This window comes from Diabrotica virgifera, chromosome 8, assembly GCF_917563875.1.
Source record: "Diabrotica virgifera virgifera chromosome 8, PGI_DIABVI_V3a".
Taxonomy (NCBI): Eukaryota; Metazoa; Arthropoda; class Insecta; order Coleoptera; family Chrysomelidae; genus Diabrotica; species Diabrotica virgifera.
In genome coordinates this window covers 196,730,870-196,747,713 of record NC_065450.1, presented here as the reverse complement: position 1 = coordinate 196,747,713, position 16,844 = coordinate 196,730,870, and the positions used below count along the sequence as shown (strand labels likewise).

Sequence of the window (16,844 nt, the reverse complement as noted above, 5' to 3'; positions counted from 1 at the left end):
CCACTCATTAAAACGCCCATTTGGTGATAAATAGCAGTCTGATTTTTGCATGAGAGCTTAATCTCTGTTCGGAGAGTTTAAGTCTGTTCTGTCGGACAAAATACATGTGCCGTTTTCGTGGTTTGACCGTTCCAAATTTTTAACCTGTTCCACAATTAAAACTTCCCCTGTTCCAGTGTTCCCATATATCAAAGTTTGTCCGACTAGACACCCTTAAGCTATTAACAAATTTTCAGCTTGCTATTAATCAACTTTTTTTTCATACGCGGGATCCAGACCGTAAGTGCAGGATGATAGCGATCACATGGAACCAGAACATCATCCGCAACTTTAACATTATAAATAAAGCTATTACTGAAAACTAAGTCTAACATTTCATTATAAAATTCGGTATTGTGTTTAATTGATAAAAATTAAATAATGAAAAATACTCAACAATAACATTGGCTGATGAACCACCACCAACAATGGTCACTCCATCAATCTCATTAGTCCAGGAAATGCCAGGCAAGTTGTAGTCACCCACACAGTATATAATATTATCAGGAAACGTGTCACATACATATTCCAGTGATGAACAATGAACTTCATATACCTCCGTCCCAGAGCCAGGAGGAATGTAAACGCTGCCAATGCAAAATTGATTCTGTACAGTCACCCACAGTTGTTCACAGTAAACAGCGGTATCAAGAATGTCAATCAGTGATGAGTGAAAGCAGCTCCTCACCGCAATTACAATGCCCCCACCGCGTGTTTTGCCAGTAGCAGCAAAGTCTCTAGCCTTTCTAAATATGGAAAAACCATTAAGGCCAAGTTCAGCGTCAACAATTTCCTGACACCGCCACGTTTCCACCAAAATGATAATATCGTATGCGTTAGAAGCAGCATTATTACACAATATATTTAGTTTAGTCCTAAGCCCTTTTTTTTTCCTTGAAGCCGTCTGTTGTGAACCGGTTGTACTGCAGCCACTTGGCTTATTGTACATCTTCCATTGTTTATGAAACCCATTCCAGAATTCTGGAACCCTGTACCAGCTTGTACAGGTCTAGTGGGTGGGTGCCATATAAATTTGGAGTCATTTCGATGTCTCCGAAAAGTGTTTGCCGCCTCCGATCCAATGCCTCACAGTCATGCAAGATATGGTTGACTGTTTCAGGTTCTCTGTTACAGAGTCTGCAGCTTAAGTCTCCATGAAACAGCCCCATTGTATGTAGGTGACCCTTAACTGGCGCATGTCCAGTGAGGAAACCTGTTATGACTCTGAGCTGATTCCTGCTTGTTTTCAGCAGTAACTGAGCTCTACTAGCACATGTCCGTCCAATATACATCTTGCCATGTGTTTGACCGGGTACACTCTCCCAGTGTGAGTTGTGTTGGCTTCGGATCCAGGCTTTTTTTCGTTCGCGGACGGTGCTTTTTGGCACTCCCACGGCCGGCTCTGGACCCAGGTATTTTGTAGCTGATGCTCTCTTGGCAAGTGCATCAGCTCTTTCATTGCCGTATATGCCCCGATGACCTGGAACCCATACCAGTATAACACTGTTATGTTGTGCCAGTCTATCAAGTTCTTGTCGACATTCCCACACCAGCCTAGAGTTCACCTTAGGGCTTATAAGAGCCCCAATGGCTGCTTGGCTATCTGTGCATATGTTAACCCGCTGCAGTTCGAATGCCCTCAGGTTGTTTTCTCTTGCACACTGCAAGATTGCAAAAATCTCTGCCTGAAATACGGAGGTACATTCCCCCAGTGGAATAGAAATGTTGAAATTTCCACCACTATATAATATTCCTGCGCCCGAACCGTCTGCAGTTTTAGACCCGTCCGTATACCAGGTGCAACCCTGCAGTCTGTGTCGAGAGTTTCCTCTGTCCCATTCGTCTCGTGGGCAAATGTCCACTTGAAAAGGTACTTCAGGCATATATCTTGATGTCATATGGTCAGAAATCATCATCCATTCGGCATCATTAATTTCATTCGTTATTTTACTATGTCCTGATTTAACTGGTACGTTGCTCAGGTTTTCTCGCAGTCTATAATAGCCCATTCTCGCCTCACCTCTTATTGTTATATGTAAATGAGGGAGATCCAGTAGTGCCTCCATAACTGCCGTAGGTGTGCCCCTCATAGCCCCCGTGATCCCGAGACAAGCAAGTCTTTGCACCTTGCTTAATTTGATGATGGCACTTATTTGCTGCACTTTTGGCCACCATACCACTGATGCATATGTAATTGTGGGTTTTACCACCATGTTATAAGTCCAATATACCATGTCTGGTCTCAAACCTCACATTTTTCCATGAGTACGTCTGGCTACCATTAACGTATATACCGCTCTCTTCGTTATTCTTTCTATCTGCTGATTCCAAGTAAGTCTTGAGTCTAATATTATCCCAAGATACTTTACTTCACTCACCAGATTTAAATGTACACCATTTAGACTTAGAGGACCCAATTCCTCTGAATTCCTTCTTTTAGTAAATTTCATGATTTTGGACTTTAGAGGACTGATGTTAAGCCCTACATTTGAAGTCCATTCTGTAACTACGGTCAGAGCCTGTTGCATTCGATCTCTGACTGTACCATTAAATTTTCCGTGGGCTAAGATGACTAGGTCATCCGCATAGCCCAGGACGTGATGCCTATCGTTGTCGAGTCTAGCTATCAGGCCATCCATGACTAGATTCCACAATAGAGGAGATAAGACTCCCCCCTGTGGTGAGCTGACACTATATCCCCTAGCAACGTAGCATATATCACACGGCTTCTCAGCATGCAGTCTATCCATCTACAGCTTGTTTCGTCTATTCCTTTTAGACGGATCGCCCTTGTGATCGCTTCGTAGGAGGTGTTGTCAAATGCTCCCTCAATATCGAGAAATGCACCCAACATCACCTCTTGGTTTTCTAGAACGTACTCCACTCTCTGTACAAGATGGTCCTAAGCCCTTGCACATTCTGGTAATATACAGAAAGTTGTTTCTTGGATTTTATAAAAAATTGTCTCCACTTTTATTTTCTAGGTTGTTCTTAGTGTTTCTGGATCGACGTGGGGGATTGCTGGTAAATTCCCTAACCCTGACCATGCTAGGCCAAGATGACGAACTCAACACAGCATCAAACATGCTTTCAGGAACACCAACTCTAAAGGAGCTATAGTAATCATTGGCAGTCAGCTGCTTTACCAATACATCCAGCCCTTTGAGACTATTTTTCTTAAGTATATAGTCTTCGGGAGTTACACCGGGAGAAACGTTGTTAACATGCAAAAATCTCATCCTTTCTACTCCACTAAATTCAGCATTGCCATCAGAACCAACCATGTCAGTCTTTCCCTTAGTAAATCTGGGCGATTTCCTAGTGTGACGAGTATCAACGCTATTGGTGCTCATAGGTGTTCCATTGGGCAGTCTAAAAGAAGCAGGAGCGGTTGTCATGATGTTGCCCCCCGCATGTTTTTCTTCGTTTCATCGAATATAAGAATGCATTTGATAACATAAAACACAAACTAATGATAAAATATCTACAAGAGTTAGGATTTGATGCCAAAGATATAAGAGTTATAGCCAATCTGTATTGGAACCAGACAGCATCAACATTTTTCAAAATTTCAAGGTTTCGAAGAGGAAGATTTCTCAATAAAAAAAGGGGGGTAGGCAAGGTTGTAAACTTTCTCCAATGTTGTGTAACTTATACCTAGAAAAGGCATTCGTAGATGCAGTGGCAGACTCTAATAGTGGTATTAAGGTAAACAGCATATTTGTTAACATTAGGTATACCGATGATACAGTAACGTCCTAGTTTAATCGTCATAATGCCTCAATCATATAACTTTTAGGTAATTGTAGGTATAAAATAAATCTGGCAACAGTGTTAATAAATGGTGGGGATATTTTTGCTCCTAATGTTGGTTTCTACAACTTTTCACAAAGTTTTATCCTTTACAATAACATGCATACGGTTTTTAATCAAAAAACATAGCAAAACCTGTATGATATATTTTTAAGAACTAACCTGATTGGGTAATTTTGGAATATTGGTAACAATGAGGTACACAGCTTTTTCTAAAGTTAAATTATCCAAAATGAACTGCTCATTTATTTCTTGGGGTGTCAGATTGGGATCATAAACTTCTTCCGTTTCAACTTCAGCAGGTTGTTCATCTAATTTGGGCTTCTTGGCATTCTGTTGTAACACCAGTGATTCAGATGACAAGAGTCTTTTGTTGTATTTGCGTCGTTCATCAGCTTTTGGTACCATTTTGTTGATTTCTGTTTGTGAGCAACCTGTTGGAAGAGTATTACATTTACATAATAATAGTATATTATTCAATGAGCATGTACTGATGGCTATTACTCACGATGATGATGTTTGCGACACAGCTGAAGTCGAGTGTCATATTTCATCAGAGTGAGTAATAGTCACTATGTGCGAGTAGAATACTATACTTTTTCTACAGCCTTCTTTTATATTAGTAGAAAAATTATTATACTTTATATATTATATTAGATATACAAGATATTGTCAAACATTTTACACGAGATTGAAGCCTTATGCCGAAACGTTTCTAGGAGAATATCAGGCAGGATACAGGCGTGGACGTTCAACCATTAACCAGATCTTTACACTACGACAGTTCCTCGAAAAAGCACCAGAGTTTAACATAGATATGTACCATATCTTTGTCGATTTTAAAGCGGCATATGACAATGTCTTAAGACCAAGTCTTTACTACGCTAGGAATGAGTTAGGAATTCCAAAAAACTCACATGTTTGATAAAAGTGACAATGGCGAAGATGCTATCAGCAGTAAAAATTCAAAACGAGTCGTCAACCCCATTTGAAATACATAGAGGGTTAAGGCAGGGAGATGCGCTTGCGTGTCAGCTTTTTAATGTAGCCTTAGAAAAAGTTGTACGAGACGCTTATTTAGATAGCAGGGGAACAATATTTAATAGATCAGTCGTGGACATTATAACAAGAACCAGGGCGAGAACTGCGGAAATCCTAATCGATCTAGTAGCAGCAGCAGAACGAATGGGGTTACATATAAATCAAAATAAAACCAAATTCATGGCGACTAACACAAACACCAGAGGTGGAAATATTGACGCAGATCTAATCGTCGATCATGATATCGATATGATTATGTCTATCTAGGGAAATCGGTTAATCCCAATAATAACACATCTGAGGAAATAAAAGGGCAAATAATAATTGAAAATACGTGTTATAATGGTCTAATGCTAGAATACAGGGAAAGAGACCAGTTGGAAAGCCAAGAAAGCGCTGGGAAGACACAGTAAACAAAGACAAACAAGCCCTTTCAGGAGTCCGTGTATGGAGAAGAACAGCCACAGACAAGCAAGGGTGGAGGCAAAAAATAAAGGAGGCCAAGGCTCAATTTGGCTGTAGTGCCGTAGAAGAAGAAGAAGAAGAAGAAGAAGTTATCATGGTCTATCGAAGTACTTATCTAACAAACGTCTGCCTCAAAAACTCGTATAAGGCTGTATAGAATATTGATAGTCCCTGTTCTCACATATGGATCAGAGGCATGGAAGCAAACTAAAACAGATGAATCCGCTTTATCGGTTTTTGAAAGAAAGGTGCTACGCAAGATATTCGGAGCAGTCTGTGAGAACGGAATATGGAGGGGTAGATATAACTTTGAACTGCAGAATATCTACAAGCATACGTTTGGTGGAAAAGATATTATCACTCTAATTAAGCGAAACCGCCTGCAGTGGGCAGGACATGTAGCCCGGGCCCCTGAATCGAACATGATAAAAAAGATTCTAACTACTCAATCCGTGGAAACGAGAAGATGGGGTAGACCAAAGTTGAGGTGGATGGACCGGGTAACACAAGATACAGGGAAGATCGGAGTCGGCAACTGGAAAATGCAAGCAAGGGACAGAACAGAATGGCGTAGAAAGCTTGAGAAGGTCGAGGCCCACTAAGGGCTGTAGCACCAAGATGATGATGATATTATATTAGGTATACTTTATACATATATATTTTTTCTGTGGTAGGTAAGTAAAATGAACAAAATTTTCTCTTCTCTGTAAATTGCAATTTATATACATAATAAATGAAATGTATTCTGATATATATGCTTGTATCAATGAGATGGCTTGTTTCAAAATAACAATATTATAATTATCAAGTTCCTCCTCGATTAAAATTAAAACTTACAAAAACAAATGTAGTTTACTAATAGTATGCAGCTGAATAATTGGTTGCCTACTATTTAGAGGCGTATAATTGTATATCGACAGACAGGAGTATGTATTTGTATAAAGGTAAAAATCTTAATACTAAGTATATTGTTAGTTAGTATTTTATTTATAAATATTTATTGCTATATTTGAACAATTTGCAAAATTAAAATTTGGAGTAGTAAGTATTTATGTCGTAAATTATTAGTGTTTTCTTGTACAAAACTGGATGATGTACTTGCATTGAGGTTAACAGTCTTAAAAATTTTATTACCATGTCACTAGGCGTTAATTAAACCAGTGAGTAATGAACTATTACTCATGGGTAAAGTAATGGGTGTTATAATCTATTCAAAAATAGTGAATATTGAGCACTCATTTTCCTTATTAAACCTGATCTTAAGTTAACAAAATTGTTTTTTATAGATAAAAATGAGAATTCAAACAGTATCATTCTAAAGTTTGGTATTCTTTGTGTACTATTCAGTTTTGTGATTTGTTATTATCTCAAATACTCAATAAATGGGGATCTTAATACTGTACTCAAGTTTGTGATTTAATATAGCAAAGAAAAATATTATATTACAACAATTTACATCTGCTACAGAGAAAAATAGGATCAGGTGTATAAAATTGGCTTACCTAATTCTAATAACAATTTAGTAATTGTACTGAGATATTCATAACCCCCTGGATGTTTAATAAGTCCACTTAGCTCAGTCTTCAGCTTCTTCTTCACTGAGCTGACTTGAGTTGTGGTAAGGGTTGGAGGTAAATTGTTATACAGTGACTCCAAAGCATCTACCACTCTAGCCATGAATTCAGCTCTATTTTTAGCAATATTGGTTAAAGCACCAATACAAGCCAAGAGATTGGCACTGCTAATATGTGGAGATCCATGAAACTTCACCAGGATTTCAAATAAATTACTGAAAATTAAGTACATATATTATGAATTAAAGTGATATCGACGCCTTAGTACTATAACTTGATAACTCCAAAATTGGCGATTTTAAGACAACTAATTCACAAGATGTATTTTATGTGCCCTGTTAAGGATTTATTTATGATTGACGAAACTTGATAAAATTAAAATGCCCCTAAAATTCAGTGCTATAACTTGACAAGATGAGTTATCAAATTATTGTTCTAATCGGTGTAATTGAAATAATTGCTACAACTAGCTAACTAGTTGAATGCTACAACTAGCTAACTCTAGTTATCTATTTGTAGAGCGTGTTATTCTGAAACCATTGATGCTACAGCATGATCGCTATCTATTGATTTGGTTCATGTTAATGCTAAAATTCGAGAATTGTTTGCAGCTCTGGCAACATCAAACAGGTTGTCGGTAAACAGGTTATCGTTAGTATTTAGGCGATTGGATTTTAGTACAAGAAATTGTCGGTTAGACCAAACTTGTTTAAAAATTTTGCACTATAGGCCTATCCCAATAACGGAAAGCAAGTATCAAGGTTTAATTTCGTTGTTTACTATGAATCCTCCATGCGCCTGTTTCAAGCCTTTTTATTTTGGTCTACCACATTAGGATTTTAACGGTAATAACACGAAATATATGAAGATGATTAATATTTTAATACTTTCAACTTCACTATTATGCTTACTTTTTGTGTTAGTTTTTTTATTTTTATGTTAGTTTAGCCTTTACGCTAGTCAGTAATAACACTGTAAATTGAAAATTTCATTTTATTTAAACTGATTCTAGCCTACCCATAATAATCCTTGGACACGGGCTAATTTTCACTAAAATAATGATTAAAATATTACTTTTGTTCACTTAGATGCAGCTTGGCACTACATTTCCAAATTTTAACATTATGGTAGTGCTAAAAGTTGATAACATGTTTTTTTTCCACATTGGAAAACAAAGGGCCTAGCCGGGTAAGATGATGAAAAATGCACCCAACTCGATTCGAATTCCATATAGGTCACAGTTTAGCATATATAGACAAACTCACTTTCTGAAATTTTTAGCCCCCTAGGTGGTCACGTGACCCACCTAGAGCCTAATTAGGCTTTTTATGTTTTTATTTTTTATCTCAGCCGCATCGAGAGCTAGCGAAAAACTTTAAATAAAAAAGTTGTAGGTGTCAAAAAGTTCTGTCCGAAATTTTTTTTTTATTTTTGGCGGAAAATTCAAATTTTAGGACGATTTTAAAATTTTAAATAAGTATAAAAAAATAACTGAGACGTTAGGTCACGCGAAAAAAATTTATAACGTGTATTTTTGCATAATGTTTCACCCTGAATTTTTTCAAATTTTTAAAATTGGTGAAACGTACTTTTAAAAATAAAAAACCGCATTTTTTCGCTTTTTGATACAGTTTTATACAGGGTGTTTAAAAAAGGTAACACCGTCACTAGGATAGGTAAAAAACAGAGAAATAATTGGGGTTTGCTTAATAAAATTTTTTTGTAACTCCATCCATTTTCAAGATATAGGGCGTTGAAGAACACAAAATTTTACACATTTTTTACGATTTTGCCGAAACTACTGGCAACATTGTAATAAAATTTGGCAGGTTTTAAAAGTAGTTATTGTTCATTTTTTGACATACAATTAAGAATTTTATATTCATCATTGGCGCGCTTACGGGTAATGGTTTGAATTTATTAAAGAAAAAAAGATAGTACGCCACTGACATATTTCAAATAAATAATAATTTTTGAATTCCTCGTCCAATTTCGGACAAAAAAGCTTTCTACCCTTTTTTCATACGACGCGCCGTTTTCATGTAAAAAATAAAATATCTTAACGCTTCCAAAGTATTGGAATTAAGTTTATCTATGGATGAACTATGTACTACTTATATACAGTGCGTCCATAAAGTAACGCATAAATTCGTTATTTCGTAAACCGGCGACTTTAATGAAAAATCCCGAAACAGGTCGATTTTTATTTTTAAAATACGATTTTTTGGAATATATATCATACTAGTGACGTAATCCGTCTGGGCGTGATGACGTCATACAACAATAACATAATTATTTATACAAGACGTTCAAAAAAATATTTTTTTAATAAAAATAATTGAGACAGAAAGAAGAATGTATGTAATTTATTTAATTCAAAATGCGGTTTACTACTGTCAGAAAACAGAAAAACATTTTATTTCACAAATAAACATTGATTTTCGCTTAAACGAAATATTCAAACTGGCAAGAGGCAGATGGTTGGCAGCTTTAACATTGAATTTAAGCGAAAAACAATATTTATTTGTCAAATAAACATTTTCTTACTTTTTTCTGACAACATTAAAACGTGTTTTGAATTAGATAAATTAGATACATTCTTCTTTTTGTCTCAATAATTTTAATTAAAAAAATGTTTTTTGAACACCTTGTATAAATAATTTGTTAATGTTTATATTATAGAATAGAGAATTGAATACCCTTTCAAATGAACTATCACATGACCCCTATTCTCATTTAAAAAAATCATCGATTACGTCATCACGCCCAGATGGATGACGTCACTAGTATGATATATATGCCAAAAAATCGAAAAATAAAAATCGACCTGTGTCGGGAGTTTTCCTTAAAGTCGTCGGTTTACGAAATAATGAATTTATGCGTTACTTTATGGACGCACTGTAGTATTTTTACTACAAAAGCGATATTACGTAGGTCAAAATTTTTGACGTAAGAGAACTGTAAAAACATTAGAATGTGACTTTTCATTATTGTCATGTTTATTATAAACATGGCAATAATGAAAAGTCACATTCTAATGTTTTGACAGTTCTCTTACGTCAAAAATTTTGACCTACGTAATATCGCTTTTGTAGTAAAAATACTATACATATGAGTATAATGTAGATGTATAGAAACTTACATAGAAATTCGAATACTTTGTAAGGATTAAAATATTTTATTTCTTGCATAAAAATGGCGCGTTGTAAGAAAAAATGGGAAAATAGATTTTTTGTCACAAATTGAAAGAGGAATTTAAAAATGATTGTTAATTTGAAATATGTCAGTGGCGTTCTATCTTTTTTTCTTTAAAAAGTTCAGACCATTACCCGTATGCGCGCCAATGATGAATATAAAATTCTTAATTGTACGTGAAAAAATGAACAATAACTACCTCTTAAAACCTGCCAAATTTTACTACAATGTTGCCAGTAGTTTCGGCAAAATCGTAAAAAATGTGTAAAATTTTGTTTTCTTCAATGCCCTGTATCTTGAAAATGGATGACATTACAAAAATTTTTTATTAAGCAAACCCCAATTATTTTTTTGTTTTTTACCTGTACTAGTGACTGTGTGACCTTTTTTAAACACCCTGTATAAAATTGTGCCAAAAAGCAAAAAAAAGCGAAAAAATGCGGTTTTTTATTTTTAAAAGTATGTTTCACCAATTTTAAAAATCTGAAAAAATTCAGGGTGAAACATTATGCAAAAATACAGGTTATAAATTTTTTTCGTGAGAACGAATGTCTTAGTTATTTTTTTATGCTCATTTAAAATTTTAAAATCGTCCTAAAATTTGAATTTCCCGCCAAAAATTAAAAAAAAAATTTCGGACAGAACTTTTTGACATTTACAACTTTTTTATTTAAAGTTTTTCGCCAGCTCTCGATGTGGCTGAGATAAAAAATAATAACATAAAAAGCCTAATTAGGCTCTAGGTGGGTCACGTGACCACCTAGGGGGCTAAAAATTTCAGAAAGTGAGTTTCTCTATATGTGCTAAATGTTGACCTATATGCAATTCGAATCGAGTTAAGGGCATTTTTCATCATCTTACCCGGCTAGGCCCTTTGCATCGTATCCCTAAATAAATTAGTAGCCAAAAAGTTAAGGAACAGTATTTTAGTGTTGTTTTCACCCAATTTTGAAAAAATGTGAAAACTTTGTATTATCCACGTCCGTCTGTCTGTAATCACAACTCCTCCGTCAATATACCAGCTAGAATGACAAATGAGGTGTCAAATGAAAGCTGATAATCCAAGGATGGTACTAAAGGTGAGATATTTGACCTTGGCGGTCTGTCCGTCGGTCTGTCCGACCGCGAATATAACTCCTCCATCATTATACCAGGTAGAATGACAAATGAGGTGTCAAATGAAAGCTTATAATCCAAGGATGGTACTAAAGGTGAGATATTTGACCTAGGCTGTCTTTCCGTCGGTCCGTACGACCGCGAATATAACTCCTCCGTCATTATACCAGGTAGAATGACAAATGAGGTGTCAAATGAAAGCTTATAATCCAAGGATGGTACTAAAGGTGAGATATTTGACTTAGGCGGTCTGTGCGTCGGTCCCTCCGACCGCGAATATAACTCCTTCATCATTATACCAGCTTGAATGATAAATGAGGTGTCAAATAAAAGCTTATAATCCAAGGATGGTACTAAAGGTGAGATATTTGACCTAGGCTGTCTTTCCGTCGGTCATCTTCGGACCGCGAATATAACTTCTCCGTCATTATACCAGGTAGAATGACAAATGAGGTGTCAAATGAAAGCTGATAATCCAAGGATGGTACTAAAGGTGAGATATTTGACCTTGGCGGTCTGTCCGACCGCGAATATAGCTCCTCCATCATTATACCAGGTGGAATGACAAATGAGGTGTCAAATAAAAGCTTATAATCCAAGAATGGTACTACAGGTGAGATATTTGACCTAGGCTGTCTTTCCGTTGGTCCGTACGACCGCTAGTATAACTCCTCCATCATTATACCAGCTTGAATGATAAATGAGGTGTCAAATGAAAGCTTATAATCCAAGGATGGTACTAAAGGTGAGATATTTGGCCTAGGTTGTCTTTCCGTCAGTTCGTACGACCGGGAATATAACCCCTCCGTCATTATACCATGTAGAATGACAAATGAGGTGTCAAATGAAAGCTGATAATCCAAGGATGGTACTAAAGGTGAGATATTTGACCTAGGCAATCTTTCTGTCGGTCCGTACGACCGGCAATATAACTCCTCCACCATTATACCGGGTAGAATGACAAATGAGGTGACAGATGTCAAATTTTAATAAAAATGACTCAAAATTAGTAAATTCTTATATCAATCCACGCAAAGTTACACGTAAAATTCAAATATCGTCTTCCAGTTCTACTTTCGATTACTTTGGGTGAAAACCTAGGACTTACGAAGTCCAATTACTTGTTGCAGATTGAATTCCATGCTTACCAACATCATAGTAGACATCATAGTAGCAGCACAAATCTCTTTAAAATATTTAAACCGGTTTATTTCAGAACTACTATTTTCAAGTTATCAAGTTATAGTATTAAGGCGACGATATGTATTTAAACTTTCTGCTTACCTAGCCTCCTCTTCAAGTTTCCTTCGTCTAGCAACCTTTAAAGTAAGAGGAACATTATCTAGAGAAAAATCATTGAACCTTTTGTTTTCATTTTCATCAGGATAAGTCTGTAATAGTACTACACACTCAAGGAATTTCACAGCACTAGTTCTTATACCGTCATTATCACTGTCTATCATATTGGCTATTTCTAATTTTATTACACATAGCTGTTTCCAAGCCTCTTCCATTTCTTGAGTGATTGTGGGCGGTTGGCACAGCCATGCTAAAGTTTTCCTGTAGATGGTAATTGTTGCTTGAATGACACGTTTCTGAACAGCTACAGATTCATCACACAGCAACATGTGTAAAGTTAACATAACTTTTGGAATAAATGCTTCCCTCACTTTACTAAAACATTAACTAAGTCAGTATAACATTCTAACTTTGTTTACACAAACACACAGGTGAGGCCTGTGAGGACCAAAATGAAAAATTTTGAAAAAAATAAAAATGACATAAAATGTCTTAAACTATAATCCATTGTGTATTTCTATAATAGTAGCGTTTAACAGTAGAACTAGAGATTGCAATTGCTGGAACCAGCATCCGGTAATCCAGCTGGATCCAGCGCTTTTTTTACATGCTGGATGCAGCAAACCGTGCTGGATCCGCAAACATGTCAAATTGTTGTCCCCAAAACTTGGTTCTTTGTAACCGGCTTCCACCCCTCAGTGGACTCGGCAGCCGTTAAGGCTCATTTAATGGAGAATGGAATGAAAGCAGGGTTTATTTGCCAGAAAATGTACACTAAAAAGGATGATCAAAGAAGTTCCTTCAAGCTAGGAGTTCCCACAGATCAGGCAAATGAAATTGTTGATACGTCCCTTTGGCCAATTGGGATCTCAGTCAACCATTTTATGAATATCCAGAGCCACCAGGGACAAAAGATGAAGAAGATATAAACTCAAGTGAATCTCCAATACCTCTTAGTGTTTTTCATCTCAATATGCAGTCACTGAGAAATAAGATTGGTCTCTTGGAGGCATGCATCAAGGACAAGAATGTTGACATTCTATGCCTTACAGAACACTGGCTGGCAGACGAGGAAATCCAAACAGTCCATATTGAGGGCTACAGATTGGCCAACTACACGGCAAGGTCACAAAATAGAGGAGGGGGTTCTGCGATCTTCGTCAAAAATACTATATGTTTTAATGTTGTTAATAATGACACTTTTATAATTGATTTTTGTATAGAATATTGTTGTATATGTCTAAAAGATTTTAACTTGTTAGTTTTAGCAGTATACCATAGCCCCTCTGGCCCGTTTGACATATTTTTGGACTCTCTTGAAGGAGTTCTAGGCACATTAAGCCCAAATAAACAAGTCCTTGTTGCTGGGGACTTCAATGTGGACTATCTTGTTGACAATGCAAGTGCCCGTAAACTTCAAGGCGTTCTTGAAGGTTTTCACCTAGTCAAGACTATAAATGAATCAACAAGGGGTAATAAGTGTCTTGATAACATTTTCATGGATCCTGGATTTCCCCTGTACTCTGCTGAGGTTTTTGAGACTGGTTTTTCAGATCACAAAGGCCAGATTGTCAAATTTGAGATTCAAAAATAGGTTACAGGTTTTACTGAGACAACTATGCTTATTAGGCCTATAACTGAAAAAGGTAAGAACATATTTTTCAACAAAGTATCGGAAGTAAACTGGGATTTTATCTATGAAGATAACACTGATGTTGAATTAAAATTCTGTCACTTTATGAATATTCTTGAAAGTTGTTTTTTAGAATCTTTTTCACAAAAAAAATATAGAGTAAGATCAGACCAATCTGAAAAAATCACATGGTTTACAAATGACCTACAGGCAATGCGGGAACATCTAAAATTTTTAGAAGAATTTGATAGGCAACATAAAAATGATAATAACCATCATATACTTAAACAATTCAGAAATCAATATAACAATGAAATTAAGAAAGCCAAAGAGGTCAAATGACCAAATAATATTAAATTCAAAAAATCCACAGAAAACCATGTGGAACATGATAAACAAATATTGAGGAAAATCAGGGTCTTCATTAGAAGATCACAAGATCACGCCAAACCAGTTCAATGATTATTTTTCCCAAATTGCCACTAATATAGTTAAAGACATTCCAAAATTAAATATTGACTTTATTAATAAAATTAATTATGTCAATCATACAAACACCTTTTCATTTCTTGAAATTACCTTTAATCAAACGAGGGATATAATAAACAGCTTGAAGAATAAAAATAGCCATGATATATATGGATTTAATGTTAACCTTATTAAAATGATTAAAAATATTATTATAAGCCCACTCACTAAACTAATAAATCTATGCTTTAAAGAAAATAAATTTCCATCAGTCCTTAAAAAAGCAATTGTTACACCAATTTATAAAAAAGGGGACGTTAAGAATCCAGAAAACTATAGACCTGTTTCGCTGCTTCCAATAATCTCTAAAATTGTTGAAAAAGCTATGGCAGTACAAATAACCACATTTTTTGAAAATAATAACTATTTCTCAAACTCTCAGTTCGGTTTTAGAAAGGACAAATCCACAGTACTTGGCATACTGGACTTGGTCTCACATATTGTAGACTCCTTTCATAGGTTGCAGTTTAATACTGTTCTGTTTTGTGACTTGAGCAAGGCATTTGACTGTGTAGATCATGGAATGCTCTTGCAAAAACTCAAAAAATACAACTTCTGTCCTTACAGTGTAAAACTAGTTCAATCTTACTTAGAAAACAGAACACAGGTTGTGAGGGTCTCTGGGGTGTTATCGGGAAAGAGTGTTGTTAATATTGGGGTTCCCCAGGGCTCTGTTCTGGGACCCATTCTCTTTCTAATTTATATTAATGACCTTACGAGCATTAACACAAATGCAAAGTACACACTCTTCGCCGATGACACCACAGTGTCTTTTACAACTGATACACTTGGGGAGTCGCTTGAGGGTTCTATGTCTGCACAGTCAGTGACCAATGAATGGTTTTGCGTAAACCGATTACTGCTCAATGCAGCAAAAACCAACAGAGTTGTTTTTTCTCTCAGAGACACACAGAATGTAAATGATGGTATGAGTGTATTATTAGATCCCAAGCTTCAATGGGGTGAACATATCAACAGTCTAAGTAAAAAGCTAGCAAAAAATCTGTTTGTACTCAGGAATCTGGCATCTAATGTTTCACATAAAGTCTTAATAACAGCGTACCATGCAATTTTTCAGTCTCATCTAGCCTATGCCATTTTAGTCTGGGGTCATTCAGCAGAAATGTTGACAGTCTTTGGTTGGCAGCGTAAGGCAGTTAGAGTTCTTGCTGGTCTTTGGTATAGGGATGATTGTAGGCAAGCATATAGGTCCCTAAGAATTCTCACTGTTCCATCTCTATATATACTTGAGAACCTAATGTTTATCAAGAGGGGAGGGGCGCACTTTGAAACCCATGAGAACATACACCAACATGACACCCGATATAAACACCATCTCGTGCCAGCCTACTGGAGATTGAGGAGGTGTCAAACTGGGCCAGGATACTGGGCTATTAAATTTTTCAACAAACTTCCAGATAGTTTAAAGTGTCTTCCATTAAATCAATTTAAGAGTACAATTAAAGATATTTTGTTAGAAAATGTTTTTTATAGTAATGAGGAATTTCTTGCATTTAAATTTTAGGATTTTATGACTTTAAGCAATGTCCATTGTTAATGTAATCAAATTTAATGTGATTTTAATGTTAGTATTTAATGTTATTAATACTCTTAGTCGTATTGTGCATCTTTTTAATTTGTATTGCGTCCAAATCTTTGTGTAATTTTATTTGACATGTGTTAAACACTTGTGTTATTGACATGAATAAACGAATCTGAAATTTGAAATAAGTTACTTAATGTCTTCATTAGCCTCTTTATTCAAAGCCGTGAGTCGGCAACTTGTCATTCTATGACGCTAGCAGTAGCTTACTATGCTGAAAAGCTTCTACAGCCTAAAAGTTTGCATCGATAAAGCGTTGATAGACATTGATTCAGAGATAAATTCTCTGCTGGCGAATGGTCAATATTCAATGAGTTGATCGCCACTTTTTAACCGGTGAAAAAGGCTATAAAAGCTCTTTGCAGATGAGAGTTGACTTTGATAACGGCTGACACAATCATGAAATTTGCCTTAGACAAACTAAATAGCCAGGACTCTAGCCTTGGGTGCCAATATATCTGAAGCACTACGCAACAGAATCGTGGAACGGTGCCTCTCTGAAATTACAGGTACATTAGTGGACTTACAAAATCCAAAA

At 36.0% G+C, this 16,844-nt stretch overlaps 1 protein-coding gene across 1 annotated transcript in view; it reads right to left on the bottom strand.

Annotated features, from left to right (window-relative positions):
• The window catches only part of LOC114334539 (symplekin), a 64,201-nt gene that overhangs the window by 45,357 nt on the left and 2,000 nt on the right, over positions 1–16,844 (bottom strand). Inside the window, exons 3-5 of the mRNA XM_050657353.1 lie at positions 12,528–12,917; positions 6,861–7,147; positions 4,015–4,286 (exon numbers count right to left, since the gene is read on the bottom strand). Coding sequence (XP_050513310.1) covers positions 4,015–4,286; positions 6,861–7,147; positions 12,528–12,917 — 949 coding nt within the window. The remainder of the gene's footprint in view (positions 1–4,014; positions 4,287–6,860; positions 7,148–12,527; positions 12,918–16,844) is intronic.